Source organism: Taudactylus pleione, unplaced genomic scaffold (assembly GCF_031769625.1).
Source record: "Taudactylus pleione unplaced genomic scaffold, aTauple2 ptg000352l, whole genome shotgun sequence".
Taxonomy (NCBI): domain Eukaryota; kingdom Metazoa; phylum Chordata; class Amphibia; order Anura; family Myobatrachidae; genus Taudactylus; species Taudactylus pleione.
Window position 1 is genome coordinate 17219212 of NW_028284753.1, and position 18778 is coordinate 17237989.

The 18778-nt window shown below is 41.8% G+C and overlaps 1 protein-coding gene across 2 annotated transcripts in view; it reads left to right on the forward strand.

The window, feature by feature from the left end:
• The window catches only part of FRMPD3 (FERM and PDZ domain containing 3), a 746708-nt gene that overhangs the window by 485025 nt on the left and 242905 nt on the right, over nt 1–18778 (forward strand). For both annotated transcript variants that reach the window (XM_088444300.1, XM_088444301.1), the window contains exons 10-11: nt 17700–17823; nt 17903–17992. In XM_088444300.1, coding sequence (XP_088300426.1) covers nt 17700–17823; nt 17903–17992 — 214 coding nt within the window. The remainder of the gene's footprint in view (nt 1–17699; nt 17824–17902; nt 17993–18778) is intronic.

Genomic DNA, 18778 nt, shown 5'->3' on the forward strand with positions numbered 1-18778 from the left:
AAGTATGTGTGGATGTCCGACACGTATCGGCTTGACAGCCTTCTTCAGGGACGTGGTGTGATGAAATGAACAGTCACTTTAAGTAGGGGAGACCCACTTACATGATTGATGATGTGTGGTGCTTATTGTCATGGAAACACATCATCATATGTAATACATGAACACTGATTGGTTGCTGTCCATTTTAGAGACAAGATGTATTATTGGATCTAGTGTTCACTCTAGGTCCGGCGGGAGGCAGGGCACCGGACCCAGAGTTAGGGCACTTTTGCGTGCGCCCAAGGCCAAAGAAAAGGGGGAGTGTCTGTATGACGCGTCCCCTTTTCGTCACTCCTGGGGGCATGCCCGGCACTAATGGACATGCCAGGCAGCCCCCAAGCGCTGCGGTCACTGTGAATGGATGCCAGGCGCATGCGCCCAGCGTCCATTTACCGGCTGTGACCGCTGCGCCACCGTTTTGACCACCCGCGGGACACAGCGACCCACGGGTGGAGGCAGAACCCGCAGGCTGTCTCAGCGGGCCGCCGTGCTGGAGGGCAGGGTGATTTCTGCCCTTCAGAAATAGGGCATGGTGCGTTCTGCACTTCTGAAATCGGGCAGGGCGCGGCGCCCCTTTAAAACAGCCTAGCGGGAACACTATGTCAATGTATATATATACACAGTATATATATATGTATATATATGTATGTATATGTTGTGCTCCCGCTAGGCTATTTTAGTGGGGCGCCACATCCTGCCCGATTTCTGAAGTGCAGTATGTGCCCTGCCCTATTTCTGAAGGGCAGAATGCGCCCTGCCCTCCAGCAAGGCGGCCCACTGAGACAGCCTGCGGGTTCTGCCTCCACCCGCGGGTCACTGTGTCCCGTGGGTGGTCAAAACGGCGGCGTGATGAAAAGGGAATGTGTCATAAAGACATGCCTCCTTTTCTTTGACCACGCCCCCTTTTCGGGTGCGCACACGCCAAAGGCACGCTCAAAAGTGCCCTAACTCAAGGTCCGGCGCCCTGCCTGCCGCCGGACCTAGCGTGAACACTACATTGACATATATATATATATATATATATGTATATATATATATATTATATTCATATACTTACACACACATATATATATATATATATTATATATATATATATATATATATATATATATATAAATCCAGTGCGATTGGTACTCCCTTTAGATCTGTTGTAAGACTGTGGTGCCTGCCAGCCTAATAAATACATACATCCATCCACGTTCAGTGGCACTCGTCAGACACAGTTTTCTCAACAGTAAAACAAAGACTGCTTCAATGTTTTGAGTTTATATCAACTCGTCATCAGGATGATCCTGATGACGAGTTGATATTAACTCAAAACGTTGAAGCCGTCTATGTTATACTTTTGAGAAAACTGTGTCCGAGTGCCACTGAATGTGGATGTATATATGTATAATATATATATATATATATATATATATATATATATATACTGTGGTGGTCCTGTATTGATCAAGACCCAATACGGTGCCTCTGATTAGGGAAGGTATACTATGCAGTATACTAAGGATGCTCACTTACCATCGGTGGTTTGCAAACCATTGATAGTTTATGACAGTGGTTTTGCCATTGCTGACGTGCACCGTTTATCACCAATGATGACAGCCCACCAACAGATGTTAAGGAAACATCGGCGCATATGGTCTCAAACAATCAATGGTTTCTATCGATGCTTGAACCCATTGCCCATCGATGGTACAGTTGTCAATGGCCATCACTACAGTATACCATAAAAATTGCTATATTTATTGTATACGGTGCTTAAAAAACTTATTTTTTATAATATCGTGTTGGAAAAGTTTTTAAAAAGATGTTCTTGACCTAATTCAATCATAAAAAAAACCAACAGTTTCTGAACGGTTTTTGGAAAAAAAATGTATCAGTTAAATGGTTAAATTGAGGCCATCCACCTCCATATGGTCGGATGTATTACTTACGATAAACCTTTGCAGGGAATGATGGTATATACCAGCTAGCGGTTAATGGATCACGATCTTTCTTTACGCGTTTCTCCGCCTGTGTGCTTTATCAGTGGCTTCCACAGAAGTGTAGAAAGTGACTCTGTAATTCCTAGTTTATATCATGGGAAACAGCGCAATGTAATTATATCATCCATATGTATTCAAACCTTGTTAAGAGACGAGGAGAGAGAAGAAAGGAGTGCCGGGATTTCCGGAGTACATTTCCTTGCATGTCAAATCATTACATTTGTTTCACTATTTAGACACTGCTGCGCATGTGCCACAGCTTTCATGCATTCCAGCAGAGAGGAAGGGAAAATATATTTTAGAAGATTACAAATGCATCTCTTTATGTTCCATCTAGTGACATTTGTATTCCCAATTGGGCATTGCTGGGCATGCAACTCAGTTTACATGTATTCCAACTTCTTCAAATTTTCATATATGGAAGAATTCAGATATCCCTTCATAATAGAATCTTCATCAGAACCATATACATTTATCAAACAATTGAAGGAAGGATACATAGGGAAGTATAGTACCATATTATTATATTTCAATAAAGAGAAACATATAGAGAACCATATAAACATGAATATGAACATAAAAATAAAAATATAAATAACAATGAAAATAAAAATAACTAGAAATAAACATAAGAATAAAATAATATGGTTATTCTACTTGGTATTCTAGAATTCATCTAAGTATGTATATGTTTTTATAGTAATGGCCCACATAGGCCTACACATAAAAATATATAATTGTTCATCCTGGAAAAAGGGGACTCATTATGTCTACTGGAAGGGGACAAGAAAAAGGGGGACAAAGAGATAGGTTTACTCATATGTATATAAATCTAAACATATATAGATACTGGGCATTAATTGGAGATGTAAATATATAAAAAAAGGGGCTAAGGAATAAATCAAACATATGAATAGTATTCCAAGAGTTAGCGTAGTCAATTGCAACAAATGAAAAAAATGGTCACAGCTTGTAAATGATACTTGTAGATTGGTAATGAGTTCATCATATTAATACATAGTATCCCATAGTATCCATGTTAGAGACACTTAGAGAAGAAAGTGGGGATCTGTCTGCCTTAGAGGAACTAGATATATTTAACATCAATCATCATACTTCATGTTCAGAATTTAATAGGAAACCTTTCAAAAAGAAATCCCAAATTTTTCCACTCCACCACAAGGAGTCCTATCATTCAATTGTTTTACAAAAGTAAATAAGTGAATTTCATGTTCTATGTAATAAAAAGCCTCACCAAGATCTTTGAAGAAAGAACCTTACCCATGATGAGAGACAGGCTCTGCAGTCCCTTCAGGATGACGACTCCATCGTCATTAGACCTGCCGACAAGGGCAGTGGGGTCGTCATCCTGGACAGATCAGAATATATGAAGGAATCCTACAGGCAACTCCACAATTGTATGTATTATAAAATACTATCTAGAGATCCAACCACTGAGTTTAAACTAGAGTTGTACAATCTTTTGATGGATGCCTCAGTGGAGGGAGTGATATCGAGAGATTAATTAAATTTTTTGTTTACACAATACCCAATCATACATATTTTTTATTATTTGCCAAAGATTCATAAATCCTTCACTACACCTCCTGGTTGCCCTATTATTTCTGGAATTAAGTCTCTCACAGCTAATTTATCACTTTATGTAGATCACTTTCTTCAGAGTTACATTGTCTCTCTGAGATCACACATTAGAGACACCATATATCTTCTCAAAAAACTAGAGAAGATTCACTGGCATCCGGGGTATGGTTTTCTCACCCTGGACATACAGGCCCTCTATACAAATATCCCACATAAGGGAGGCATTTTAGCCATTGAAAATACACTTATGCCAGATGTTGCTGTCTCTGTGAGACAACGTAATTATATATTGGATGCAATACGGTTTATATTAACTCACAATTATTTTTTGTTTGATTCCACATATTTTCTTCAGGTTCTTGGTACTGTCATGGGAACCAGATTTGCCCCGAGCTTTGCGAAGTTTTATATGGGTGCATTCGAAGACCAATACATATGAAATGGACCGTTCAGGGCGAATCTGGTTTTCTATGGCAGATACATTGATGATTTGATCTTTATTTGGGACGGGGATCACGATTCTGTTGCACACTTCACTGAACACCTTAACACTAATAGCATGAATCTTCACTTCTACTTTTAGTTTTACTTCAGTTGATTTTCTTGATGCCACTCTCTCCATCGAGGAGAATAGGATTATCTCTACCCTGTTCACAAAAGCAGTGGATTGTTGCTCCTATGTACACTACAAGAGTGGACACCATCGCCCATGGATAAATAATATACCAAAAAGTCAGATGGGTCGCATTATGAGAAACTGTACAAAAATAGCAGATTTTAAAACTCATGCTAATAAATTACAAACTAACTTTTTAGATAGAGGATATCCCCCTACACTTAGAAATGAAGCCAGAATGCATGCAAAAGATAGAGGAAGAAACACAAACAAGTCCACTCATATTAATGATGCGAATATCAATTCCATCGTAACGAGTGATGATACAGAATTTGTAAATGCAAAGATGGATCCCCCAATGTTGTTCACCTCACAATTTAACAATGAGTTGAGACAGATACGATCAATTATAAATAAAAACTATACATTATTACTCAACAATCCAATCTTATCTAAATGCATTAAACCTACACCTAAAATTGTGTTTAAAAAGAACTGTAATTTGGGAACCTTTTTGGTACCTAGCATGCTTAAAACTCTAAAATCAACCCATGATACCAACTCTACCTGGCTTCCAATGAGACCTGCAGGTTGCTATCATTGTAATCGCCCTAGGTGTCTGACTTGTGGATTCATTCAAAATAGAGTACAGACTTTTTCTTCAATAACTAATAATAGTGAATTTACTATTAAGAACTTCATTAATTGTCAAACAGAATATACCATCTACCGTATGTACCCAAGTGTACTTGCCCAAAACAATACATTGGACGTACCACAAGGCCCCTTAAAGTGAGGTTTAGAGAACATCGCACTAATATTCTCAAAGGACTCATGACTCACAGTGTTTCTTGACACTTTTTTGAACATAATTGTGATCCTCAGGGGATTTCCTTATTGGGAATTGAAAGTATCCAACATACTCCAAGAGGAGGTGATCGCTTCAGGAAACTCTGTAGAGCCGAATCCGAATGGATATTTAAGCTCCAGATCTTGGCCCCAGAGGGGCTTAATGAAGCCTTGGAATATATTGACTAATTCGGGATGTGGGTGGTTGCCACTGTCTGTCATCCAGATGTACTGTCCGGTCACTGGATGGCACACGGTGCTCCCCACTCACCTCCCTGATTACTAAAATAGACATTGACCTAGATCTCATATGCACTTCTTCCATCTCTCTTCTTGATCTCTATTCTCTTTTTTTGTCTCCCCTTAGTGGTTTGGACTTCTACCCCTCTCCCTTTCCCCTCCTTTTCCCCTCTCCCTCCCACCCCCTCCCCCTTCGTATATGCATATCATTTTCTCTTCTAGTTTGATCTACAAAATGAGTACTTCCAATACTATGCTCTTATTGATGTTATCCCATCTTTTGTTATATTCTGGACTTATTATTATCATTCTTATATTATATTGTTACTATTATCAATATTCTTTATATGGATACTCAGTTTATGTGAATCAATTTATTGTATTTAATTTACTCAGGTTATATATGTGCGTGTGTATCTGTATATGTATATGTGTACGTATATGTATGTATATATTTGCATGCATATATGTATGTGCATATATACATGTATTTATATGTTTCTATATACCCATGTTTCTTTGGAATATTATCCCTTGGCTTTTTTGGGTAGTTTTTACATTGGTTCTCATTTCACCCCATTATTCCTATATATCTCTGTTTCGATTATAATCTAGATCTATATAATATGTGATTTATGGTTATTTTATTACTATTATGGGGTTTTATTATGAATATTTATTATGAATATTGTTATATGGAGATGGTGCTATTTATTTCTAATTTCTAATTTATTTATTTGAACAATTAAATTAATCCATTCTAGGAGTAATAATTTTAGATGATCTCACATGTTGAGTGACACTTTTTCAGTTTGTTATTCAAACATGATGCGTTTTTAGTTATTAACTTTATTTGAATGGTATAATGAATGTTTCTCTATGTCTGCTATCAACATAAACACCGTGAAAATCCTATACTAGATCTGTTCGTTTATGTGCATACAATGATTACTAATTATAAACTGATTGGAATCATCAGGTTCCCTATATAAAGAGGGACCTTTTACTCTGGGCATTTAGCTTGAAAAAGTCCCAGGACAGGGATGAAATGCGTAGCTGCCCTGTGTGTTTTGTGCTCTTCCCGGTATCCATATACACGCCTCCAACTGTGCCTCTTACCTTGATTCTTGGTGTTGGGATTTTTCATACCAGACGCGGCCGCGCCTACCAATTGGTAGTCTACTGAATTCTCCCAGAACCTTTCCATTCGGGTGGCTCCTTACACAGATCATCAGCCAGTGAGTCACTATTGCCAGAGATCTGCAGTCTGAGCCCTTCACCTGGTTGGTAGCACCTTCACTTGATATACTGACCACTGCGGTGCTAGACAGGGACGGCTCTCTGTACAGACATACTAGATTGAGAGCCACTGTGACTGGAGCTTCTCAGCGATCTGAGATTTCTATTCAGGTTAGCATACCTTGCCTGTTCCATTGACTTCTGTGGCGCCCAACGTGGATATACATAACCAATATCAGGTACTACGGCACATGTCAGTTTGCCTACTAGGTCTTTTTTGTGATCCAACAAATAAGGATATACATAGCATACTATGTATTAATATGATGAACTCATTGTTACCAATTAACAAGCTGTGGACATTTTTTTCATTTGTTGCAATTGAGTATGCTAACTCTTGGAATCCTATTCATCTACCGGGATACAGCACACTACAGAAATGTATTACCATTTACAAACCATTATTTCTATATCAATTCTACTATGGTTCATTATTATTATTGTTGTTTATTCAAGTTTTATTATTTTTCATTTTTATTTTAATGTGTATGCCGATTCATATATTTGATTTATTCCTTAGGCCCTTTTTATTATTTATTTACATCTACAATTAAATTATTTTTTTTATTATCTACATATTGTCTACCAGCAAAATATTTTCTTCCTTTCTGCCTTTGTGGGGTTGCAATTGGTCCCCTTTTCTATATACTGCTGCAGGCTTTTTTATATCACATTGTGTCTAGGCGCTTTGTTTTTTTCCTGACTGGGCACTGGTAAACCAAACACGCTTCTAAAATCCTTTATTGTGCTGATTGGCTATAATGAGCGGCCATAATCCGGAGAGATCTCCAGCCTCATGACCATGTCTCCATGTCACAATCGGCCATATGAAATCATTACATGTAAAAACATAAACCTCACGGTAACTCACATATAGTGTTAGTTAACCGTAGATGGAGTTCATTGGACAAATAGCACTATATATATACAGTATGAATCTACTACAGTATATACTATACATTACTACAGGTTTTTTTCAGTAAGTCTTTACGCAACAACTGTATTACACTATGACATTAGCTTGCATTTCAAAGAAGGGTGTGGTGTGGCGCCTGCTGCCATTCAGGTGTACTTCCGTAGCTTGCGTAGCACCGTCTCACCCTCAGCCTGTATGTTGCTCAGATGGTCCTGGAATTCAAAGCTGTACATGGACATGACTACTGTACCTAGGGGAAGGAGATGACATGAGAACCGTCCTTCCCCATTGCCGACCGATATGTCCTACCGGACCGAGGACTACACAAAAGGATTTGGGTTTTAAGTGAGAATCATCACTGGCACTTTTGGCCTCAGATCCAGAGTTTCACCTACAGTATACTGTAGGTGCTCGCGCACCAGGTGCAGACTCAATCTCGCACTGGAGTGCAAGGTCCACTGTACGCCCTGAAGAAAGGATAATAGGCAGAGACGAACAGACAATAAAAGACAGACACACAGGTTCTCACCGGCAATACTCTTGTTATTCGTACCGCTCGATCCCACACACAGGTCCCTGTAGGAGAGAGAATACGCTGTGCAGGGCCTTTTCCTGTTCTACACTAATCCACATTAATATCGTCCCTAACTCACCGGCCTAACAAACTACAGTATTAATGTACAGTAGGCCTCACAGAGGGCCTACCTGTTATGGTGGAAGAGGCTATGGGGGGGAACTTCTTTAGCTCTTTTGCTTACCACACCCTGTAGTCCTCCGGTCCTCAGGTTTTTTCTTCTGCCACTGGCACGTCCTGGACAGTGGCGCCGCCTCTTTCTCTCTTCAAACCTGGTGGTCTAGGTAAGGGTTAATGTACAGTAGGCCTTACAGAGGGCCTACCTGTTATGGTGGAAGAGGCTGGGGGGGGAACGGGACTTCTTTAGCTCTTTTGCTGTCCACCCACCCCCACAGTCCTCTCCGGTCCTCAGCAGATTGAATAACAATAATGAAAACATTACAGTACTATAATTGTTGATTTTGAGAGACTTCTATGCATTTTAACATTACTGTTATTCAATCTGAAAGACTTCCTGTAGAATATACATTTTTACACAGTAATAACATTATACAGTACAGTATTAGCCACCACAGTACAATACTCTACCTTTTTTCATGATGACTGAAGACAAATGTTGAACCTTCTTCACATCACCGCACCTTCAAGTCTCAAGTCATGTTTGTTGCTTGATGATCTTGACTTGGTAGCTGTGTGTCACGGTCCTCTATGCATGTTTCCTTGGCATGTGCAGCACCCCATTTAATGTGTCCTTTATCCAGATCAGTTCCTCTCTTCCAATCCTGTATCTTGTCTGACATCTTGAGAGGATATTTTCTTTTAAATTGTTGGGGATTGGTATCTTCTTTCGACTGCCATCAAAGTTCACACGATTGGTCCAATTGCAGTAAAGGTTGTAGGGCACATGTTCTTGAAATATTGCTTGGGCATATCGATGCATCTCACCATTGCCAGTTCTGTAAAGTTCATTGTCCTTCGTAATACTAATTACAGCCAGTGTTATATCTGGCAAGGGTGTTCCAAATAAAGTCTGTGGTGCTGGGGAACTTGACATGACAGGTGTTCCTGGTGAAAGTACAGGTAAGCTTGCATTGTTTACTCTTGTTGCTTCAGTTCGGGCAGGCGATACGATGCCACAGGTGTACTCTCCAAATGACGCAGGCTGGATGATGGCACTGGTGTAATGTCCAAGTGTTGTGATGCCACTGCAGTGTCCATGTCTAGCAAATGGAATTATGGGTCAGTCTCCAAGTTGTAATCCTCAGGGTCGTTGTACTCCTCAGGGTCAAATTCATCAGGCGTGACCATTTCCGGATCATACTGTACTGCCTGGTCATGTTTGCTCTTTGTGCGTTGGGCAGCAACATCTTGCCATTCGTCTTTAGTTTGCTGGATGGCTTCTTCCATTGCTTCTGCAATTGTGTCCTTCAGCCCTTCTTTCAAATTGTCAATTTTTGCCTCCAAATGACCAACTTTTCCCACAAGGTCTCTCACCATCTGAGCACAGCTACATGTGCATGCATTCTGTTCTTGAAATGACAGTTTTCGATGGGCTGGTGAATGGGATGCATATCTCACAGGTGTACAATACAAACCAGAGGCTCCAAGGTGTCCAGTTCTTCATTCAGTGGATTTGGTGCACCGATCACTGATCTTTCCTCCTGGGTCTCCGTTCATTGGTTGCTCCACGTTCATTGGTCCATTATCTCCTTCGTCCTTATCCAGAGGCACACACTTGGGTACAGGTACATTTTCCTTCCCTGCTTTCTTCTTGGAAGGTTTTGCTGTAGCCCATTGTGGCACTACTACACTCAGCCTCTTGCTCATTGGAGCTGGGCAAGATGAGGCACCGCTATAAAAAGCTCTACTCTTCACCATTTTCATCGTACAGTGCACTCTGTAATACACAAGTATATAGACACTGTAAATACAGTATTAAGCAAAATAGTGGAAATATAATTTTTTCACATTACAGAACTGTAAACAAAAGGGTCACCCTGAGACTTTGACCTAACATTTTACCAGGGTCGGAGACTCGGTAATTTCAACGTGGGTTGACCCTTTCACACAGAATAAAATAAATAAATGCTTGTGTCAATGTGCAAATCACTGGGTAAAAGTGCTACTGTATACCCAGTAATTTGATTGTTTGTGCAAAAAGGGGGTACAAAGTGGGGTACAAAAATCAAATTAACCTGTGCTTCAAATGCATCATAAAAACAGGGTTTTGTTGCTATTTTCTGTGTGAAATGGGGCAGGGCAATTTTTGATCAAGAACTCAGTTCCTGTACAACTCATTAACTACACTGTGACAGGCCAAAATTTACTTAATAAGATAGTGTAAGTTTTAGTTTAAAGGCTGTTTTGAGTGCCTTTTTTCTACAGTAAATATATATTCAATATAAATGTATAAATATATATACATATGGTGTATTGGCTAGGAGAGCACAAGGCAGTGTGGACGTCCCGGGTTCGAATACTAGAAGGCTGACATTTGTTTTTTTTATTTATTTTGTTACCATTCCTCGCCTTTTCAGGACACAAGGGCAAGCCTTGAGCTGACTGCTTACAATAAATGGCTAACAGAGTGTCCTTTATTATGGTAATGAAAGGCTCTTGCTTGCTTTGGGGGAAGGGACCTGATGCACTGTGTGTGACTCCCGGCCCACTGGGCATGCGCATTACTACTGTATGAGCCTCCTTACACCACAGCATAGCGCGACTAGCAGGGCAATACATGGCTACGGAGCCATCCCATGTGCAAGTCCCGGAGCTGGCAGCCACCACAGCGCCGACTTGCTGACAGTGCCGCAAGTGTGCGTACCCTCTTTCAAACAAAGCCCACTAACCAGTGTCTGAAGTCATGAAATCACTATAGTATTTAAGTCTGGGACAGCGCCGACAGTGCCGCAAGTGTGCGTTTAAACAGGGCCCACTACTAGTGCCGCAAGTGTCACTTTTAAACAGGGCCCACTACTAGTGCCGCAAGTGTCACTTTTAAACAGGGCCCACTACTAGTTTCCAAAGTCATGAAATCATTATAATGTCCAAGTCTGGTACAGTGCTGACAGTGCTGCAAGTGTGCATCTTAAAACGCAAATTCAGATTATAAGAAACCGACACATTCATAGTGGCATATTAGTTTCCCAAGGCAGATGGGGGATGGTGTCCTTGGCAATGGTCACCATTCCTTGCCTTTTCAGGACACAAGGGCAGACCTTTAGCTGACAGCTTACAGTAAATGGCTAACAGAGCGTCCTTTATTATGGTAATGAAAGGCTCTTGCTTGCTTTGGGGGAAGGGACCTGATGCACTGTGTGTGACTCCCGACACACTGGGCATGTGCAGTGCTATCATTTTCCATATGCCATGGCATGGCCCAAACTGGCGTATGGAGCGGCTCCACTTGGTATGCACCAGAGATCCTATCGCAACCCCTCAACTGGGCATGCACCAGAGATCCCATTGTAACCCCTCAGAGCTGACAGCCACGACAGCGCTGACATGCCGACAGTGCCGCAAGTTTGCATTTTTAAACGCACAATAAGTTTGTAATACTAGTTTACTAGCAATACTACTATTACTAGCAATTACTACAATTACTAGCAATACTAGCAAGTGTGCAACTTCAACCGCACAGTCAATATGTAATACAGACATCCCACTTTCACTGTGTGTGACTCCCAACCCACTGGGCATGCGCAGTGCTATGATCTTCCATACGCCATGGCATAGCAAGAACTGGCGTATGGAGTGGCTACACTGGGCATATGCCATAGATCCCATCAACCCCCAGATCTGACAGCCACCACAGCGCCGATGTGCCAACAGTACCGCAAATGTGTGTTTTAAAACGCACAATCAGTTTGTAATGCCTCACTTTTAAACAGTCCACTACTAGTTTCACTATAGTGTCTAACTCTGGGACAGCGCCGACAGTCCAAAAAAAAATATTCTTTTCCAGGGCTCGAACCTGGGACAAGCACTGTTGCAAAGCGATCACCTAACCTCTAGCCCACACATCAGCTATATCAGCAACCGCACATAGTGGGCTCATCTCTGTGCACGCCCATCGGTAGTTTAAAAGTTTGCACCCCGACTTTGTACTTTTTCGTCCCATTTTCAAAGTAATTTTTTAGGATGATCCTCACTATTTTTTAGGGATTTTTTGACGCAGTTATCCTTTGGGGGGCTGTCCCAAGGGTGCAGAGTGGTTTACCCACCTTTGCACCCCAAAACCGCAATTCTGTACTTTTTTCCGCCTGCTATTCAGAGGCAAATCTTTTTCACCTATTACATTGCATTGCGTTTTCAACTTTTCGGGTATGCGAAACTATTTGGAATTGAATACGGAGGAAACTTTCTGAATGGCGAAATTACGTCATCCGCAATACTTTTCCGTGGATCTCGGCTTTTTCGCATCTAATTGAATACAGGCCTCAATGAGCACACACTACCTGTTGTAGCATCAGCTTTCTAATTTGGTGGGCACCACTGCATTAGGCCCTGCCCCCTACCCATACACTCACAAATCACTGCATTATGTCACTGAGGGGGTGGGACTTCCATAGTCAGAAATGGCTCAATAGATTCATCAGTGAGTGTGCTGTGATGCTGAGTGTCCAGGTTCCGGGCAATGTTTGCAGCAGAGTGAGAGCCCCCAATGTGTGACTGCCTTGCCTATAATCTAGCCCTGTGCCCATGCTTGCACCTAGAAGTGATAATGTTATCTGAAAATTCCTGGATTTGCTTCTACCCTACAGTGTCACAGAGTAAACACAGGCTAGTATTCCTGGCTTCACATTTTAGACACAAAATGTATAGTTGGGTTATTAGTCCTCTGAAGGAAATCCTGCTTTGAAGTAACTTGCTGTATAACCTAGATTACAGAATACATTACACAATGTGTACATGGATTCCTCTATATAATAAGCGAGAAAACGTGTCTGTCTATCTGTTTGTCCTTTATGCACGGCCAGAGTTTTGGACCTAGCTCCACCAAATTTGGCAGGGTGGTATAGCTTGACCAGGATTAGGTTTTTGCCTAGGTTTGAGCTTTGCCAGGCCCACACACTATCACACAATCCCTAATAATGGGGACAATCTTAAATTACACTGGTTCTGGGGCTGTCTAAAGTGGAAATTGGCAGTCTGACAAAAACCTTTGTGAAAGCTAGAAAAATGTTTCTTTTTAACTTTGGTCTGAGCAAGTGTCAAACTTATGGCCCATACACACGGGTCGATCAGACAACTATCAGATGATAGAATTGCAACAGGATGAAGGGGATATTTGTGTAGCTGACACAGGTGCTAATGAGGCTGTTGATGATGTTCTTTGTGTAAGTGAGACACCAGTGGAAGTGGTCCTTGCCCATGATAGGAAAAAGGCCATTGTCATGCCTGGACATAAGACAAAAAAATCCACCTGGAATTATTTGTACCCAAAGCCAGACAACAATTGTCTTGCCATCTGTAGTGTTTTTAAAGTGACAGTAAGCAGAGTTATGTACTTAAACCATCTAAGAATGTCCTCCCTGTTACATAATTTGCAGTGCGTGCATGAAAAGTTTTTGGCAAAATCATAAACTTATGTTAAAAAAGTAACAGCAAGCAGTCTAGCATCAGCTAGCTCCCTTCCCTCTGCTAGACCCAGGTGCCTGCATTCTCCACCACCAACACCTTCATCATAAATATCCTCAATCATGATCGGAACTAGTCCTACATCCAATTTGATAAGGCTAACTGAGTCCTCCCCTATCCAGGATTCCTCCCTTGAGTGCTAGGCCTGCTGCTGCTGGGTGTGGATCTTCATCCCAGAAGTGGACCAAGAAGACTACTAGTAATAGTTTAAAAAAAACAATTGACTAGAAAAATTATTTCATAGAGGAAAAAAGTATGACAGCTGTCACCCACTTGCACAGCGGATCACTGGCTGGCCTGATATAGTTACAGCTCTTGAGGTGTAGTCTGAGGCTGTAGTCTGGGGAAATGGAAGAGACCCAGAGCAGAGGTATGGAGTCTAGCACACCAATGGTTTTCACCAGGGACCTCCGCAAGGAAGGGCTTAGTTGCACCAGACCTGCAGGTTGAGGTCCTCTGCTTGGGTTTCCCTGTGCTGATAGCTGACGATGGAATCTCCAGAAAGGAACCAGACTGGACGACACTTGTATGGAGCCAATGGTATAGGATATCGAGTGGAACTGATGGTGTATGATATCAGATGGGAACTGCTGGTATAGGGTCTCTGGGATAGAAAAGAGATACTGGAGCCAGGGGCACAGCAAGATGGAAATATGCACAGGAGTCGCTGAGTAGGATGGAATATCCACAGGAGCTCTCTGTAATGCTTCTACAACTGGGCTGAAGACAATATTGCACTGGAAAGTGCGGTGTGCAGGGAGATTCCTTATAGAGCCCTAACTTGTCAGGGATTGGCTGCAGGCATCATTTGACTGCATACTGGTCTCCTGTTGGAGGATGAACAGTCACCTTATTTAGACTATCATGGCTGCGCCCAGCAGCCAGCACTGGAGGGAATGCTGCACATGAAAGCTGGGAAAAATACAGGAGATGAGAAGAAGCTGCAGCTGGAGGAAGTCTGTCAAGGAGTCAGATCATGTAGTGGGGAACCAGGTAAGTGACCCGCTGGTGGCTGCTGTGGTTTGTGGCAGTACCCCACCTTGGATGCTTCTTGGCCTTGCAAGGGTACTTAGCATGAAAATTCTGAATCATTTGTGGAGCATGAACAGTACATCTTCAGAGAAGAGCCAGGATCTCTCCTCAGGTATAACAAACAAAAATGGCAGCTGCTCAATCAATCTAGCAGTATTATTCAGATGCATGAAAGGGAGGGGTCATACCAAGTAGAAAATGGAGGGGGGTTTAACCCCCTATTGTTCCTCAGCAAACTGAATTATACTTGCAACAATATGTAAACTCCCCTTCTTTTTCTACTTGGTATGACCCCTCTCTTTCATGCACCTGTATAGTACTGCTAGATTGATTGAGCAGCTGCCATTTTTGTTTGTTGTCATGAGTTACATGAAGGAGCCAGCACAAGTGTGGCATGCTGGTTCTAGTAGTGCTAGTTGGAATTCCCAGGAGTGACTCCCAGTTAAGCTGGCTCTCAATTTGGATGCATTTATGTATGTGCCTTTATCAGTTCTTACATTTGACAAAATGTATATGTGCCTTTATCATGAGGCCTTATAATTGGTATAGTTTACATTTGGGGTGAGCGTTTGGGCATAGGGCCCCTGAGGCTGGTCTGGCTGGGCCTCCTCAGAGCATCACCACTTAATACACATAGTTACTTTCACATCACCTGTTATGTTTGTATGGACTTTAGGAGGCTTCGGAAGAGCAGCCTGGAATCAGTTGAGAATGAGAAGCTTCAGGAGTGAAATATGAAAGGAGTCTGGTATCTGGAGGGTTAGTGGTAACTTAAGTTTGAATGCCACCTGATGGATGACCTTGGGATGATGGAAAAAGTTCTGATAAATTGAGGAGCAAAGTTCATGGATGGCACTTGCATTCAAAGGTTGCATGTTGACAACCAGACTCTGGGCCTGATTCAGACCCGCTCGCGAGCACTTAGCGCTCGCATGTGAGTTGGTGGCCGGGCAGGTCGAATGCGTGGTGTGCGCACTGCACGTGCGCGAGCCCTGGAGTGAGTGAGAAATCACTCGCTCCGGCGCTCGCAACCAAAAGGGGCGGCTGTCGATATTCCCATTTGGAAGGCGGGTCAGGGGGGTGGCTGGCCAAACGGAGGTGTTCCCGAAGGAATGCCTGCCATTTGGGGGCGGCCCTACTGACATCTCAAGTGATGTCAGTAGTGAACTTCCAGCTCTATTAGAGCCGGATGCTCACTGGGGCTTGCGACGAACGAGACCCTACCACAAGGGTCTCGTCACAAGCCAACCATCACCTGGCCGCCTGCTAAAGCTGTGGGTGGTCACCCACAGCTTAGCGAGTGGCCAGGAGGCTGCCCAAAAAAACAGAAGAGGCTGCCCTGATTCAGAGCAAGCGCTCTGAAAGAGCATCTGGCTCTGAATCAGGGACTCTGTCTCCGACTTTTATACTAGGAACAGCTCTTCTCTTTCTTGTAACATACGGATTACTTCTTCAGAGCAGAATTCACCTCCTTCCAGGTTTTCATTAGGCATTGAGCGGTCTTCAGAAACAACAGGTTGTTATGGTTGTTGTATTCTGTGATGGGCATTTGTGCACCCTCCAAAATATATTGCCATTCCTCGAATGCCAGCTTGATGACAAGGAGTTATTTCTTGCCTATGGGGTAATTCTCAGTGGGTGTGAATTTTTTGGAGAAGAAACTGCAAGGATGGACTTTGTTGTATTCTGATTTCTAGGACAGCACTGTACCAACCTCTTTTGAAGATGCATCCACCTCCAGCATGAAAAGACAGGTTACATCCAGTTATTTCAGGACTGAAGCAGAGGTGAAGGATTGCTTCAGGAGCTAGAAGGCTGACTGAAGAAAATTAATTGTTGCACTGCAGAGTTAGGAAACTCCAAATCAGCCTATGTTACACAAGCAAATTACATTTATCAAATAATTTAAGTGGCTGACCCTTTGTCCATACTACCCTGCCCCCTCCCTCCTATTTTTACATTTGCTTTTAATGCAAAACTTAATTAAATTTACTACAAATCAATTCTTCCTTCCTTTCCCTTCCTTCAACTACATACATACTCCATCTCCCTTGGGCCTCTGATTTATTTTTTAATTAATGAAAACATTCTTGGGTTCTTTCTATTTGTTCATATAGTTTATTACACTGCCTTCCTGTCTGCCACTGCAGTGCCATTCTCTTTCCGAGATGTGCCATGTTAAAAATTTGAACTGCCACGTGTTTGTGCTGCACAGTGCTGTCACTTAGCTAAGTCAGCTAGCTAGCTTGATGCAACCTTTTGGCCTAAACTGAATGAAATCAATATTATGAGCTGTGAGGTGGTCAAAACTGACAAGAAATAACTGTAAATGAATGTTATTGAGGTTAATAATACTGTAAGCACAAAAAAGGCCCAAATTATGTGAGGTCAGCGCACATATCAAATAATTATATATATATATATTATATATATATATATATATATGTATATAGACACACACACATAATCCACACTCACATGTAAATTGACTTCAATCCTGCTCATAGTAGATACGGGAAATTGTCCAAAATTTAGATATGTACACGCACACACATACGTCATCCAATGTGGCCAGGACAGGGTGGTAGGCTGGATAATCTATTCGGCCTTTCGTCTCAAAAACTACTATGCCCAGTGCTCTTTTTGCCACCACATACAAGTAGTATCTGGGTAAGGGTATATTATATTGTAAAGCCACTATTTTACAAAGTATGGGCAGTTGTTAATTTTGTATCATACTACCTTAAAATTGCTAAACGTTCTCCACTGGCACATTTGTACTAACCTAAAAAAAGCAAAGGTAAAATTGGAAAAAAGCCATAAAATACACTGTTGATCTTGAGATGGAAGGTAATTCTAATTGTTATTTTTTTTCATATTATTTGCTTTTACTTATCTTTTTAGGAAAGAGTGGGGTCTAGAGCCTTTTCTACCACCATCCCTCTTGCAGATCTACAAAGAAAAATCTCTCCGAAAGGCTTTGGCACAACATCTCAAGATCCACCAAAACCAGTTATCTGGTAACAAGGTAAGATGTACAGTTAAAATGTGATAAATAGATTATACAGATCATAAAGATGTGACAGTATGTTTTCCTATTCCATTAGGTGTCTATCATTCAGGCCAAGCTTCGTTATCTACGAATCCTGAATGAGCTGCCGACATTTGCTGGCGTCCTTTTCAATACAGTTGCTATGGTAATGTAAAGTCTTACATTTTTAACCATGTCATTATATGGTATTAAGAATGTACTCTATACCTTATGCTTAGTACACACTAGACAATGTGTCTGCCCGGCTGACGCACCATGTGACGGATGACATATTGTGCAGTGTGCAGCACATTATGTCGTTCACCAGCAGCCTCCACAGGGGTCATTCATAAAATTGACAGATTGAGTACCGTGTAGTCTCAATAAGTCGATGCAATGAATGACCCCATGGCAGCGCACACTGGCCAATCTGGACGAAATGTCGGCCTGATCCGCTGGATTGTGCGGCATATCGCCTAGTGTGTACTAGGGATGTGCGCCGGACCATTTTTGCCGGATTTGGATTTGGTTCTAATTCGTCGTCCGGCTTTGGATTTGGATTTGCCAAACTGCGGTGACTGGCTTTGGATTTGGATTTGGATTTTTTTACAAAAATTTACAAAAAAAGCTAAAATCACATAACATGGTCTTTTTTTTCTTCCTAGAGTATTATTAACCTCAATAACATTAATTTCCAGTCAATTTAAACCATATCACAGCTTAAAATATTGTTTTCAACATTATTGGCCAAAGGTTGCAGTGAGCTGACTGGTTACTAAGCGACAAAGCAGCGGCACAACGACACAGACACCACAGTATAAAGCACATCTATGACACATTGCCACACAGCAGTGGCAGAAATGAAAAGTAGTGCACCCACCCAGTGGGGTACGGCCAGCAGAATCACAGTACTTGTTCACAAAGTGGGCTACGGCCCTAGGAGTCACAGTGC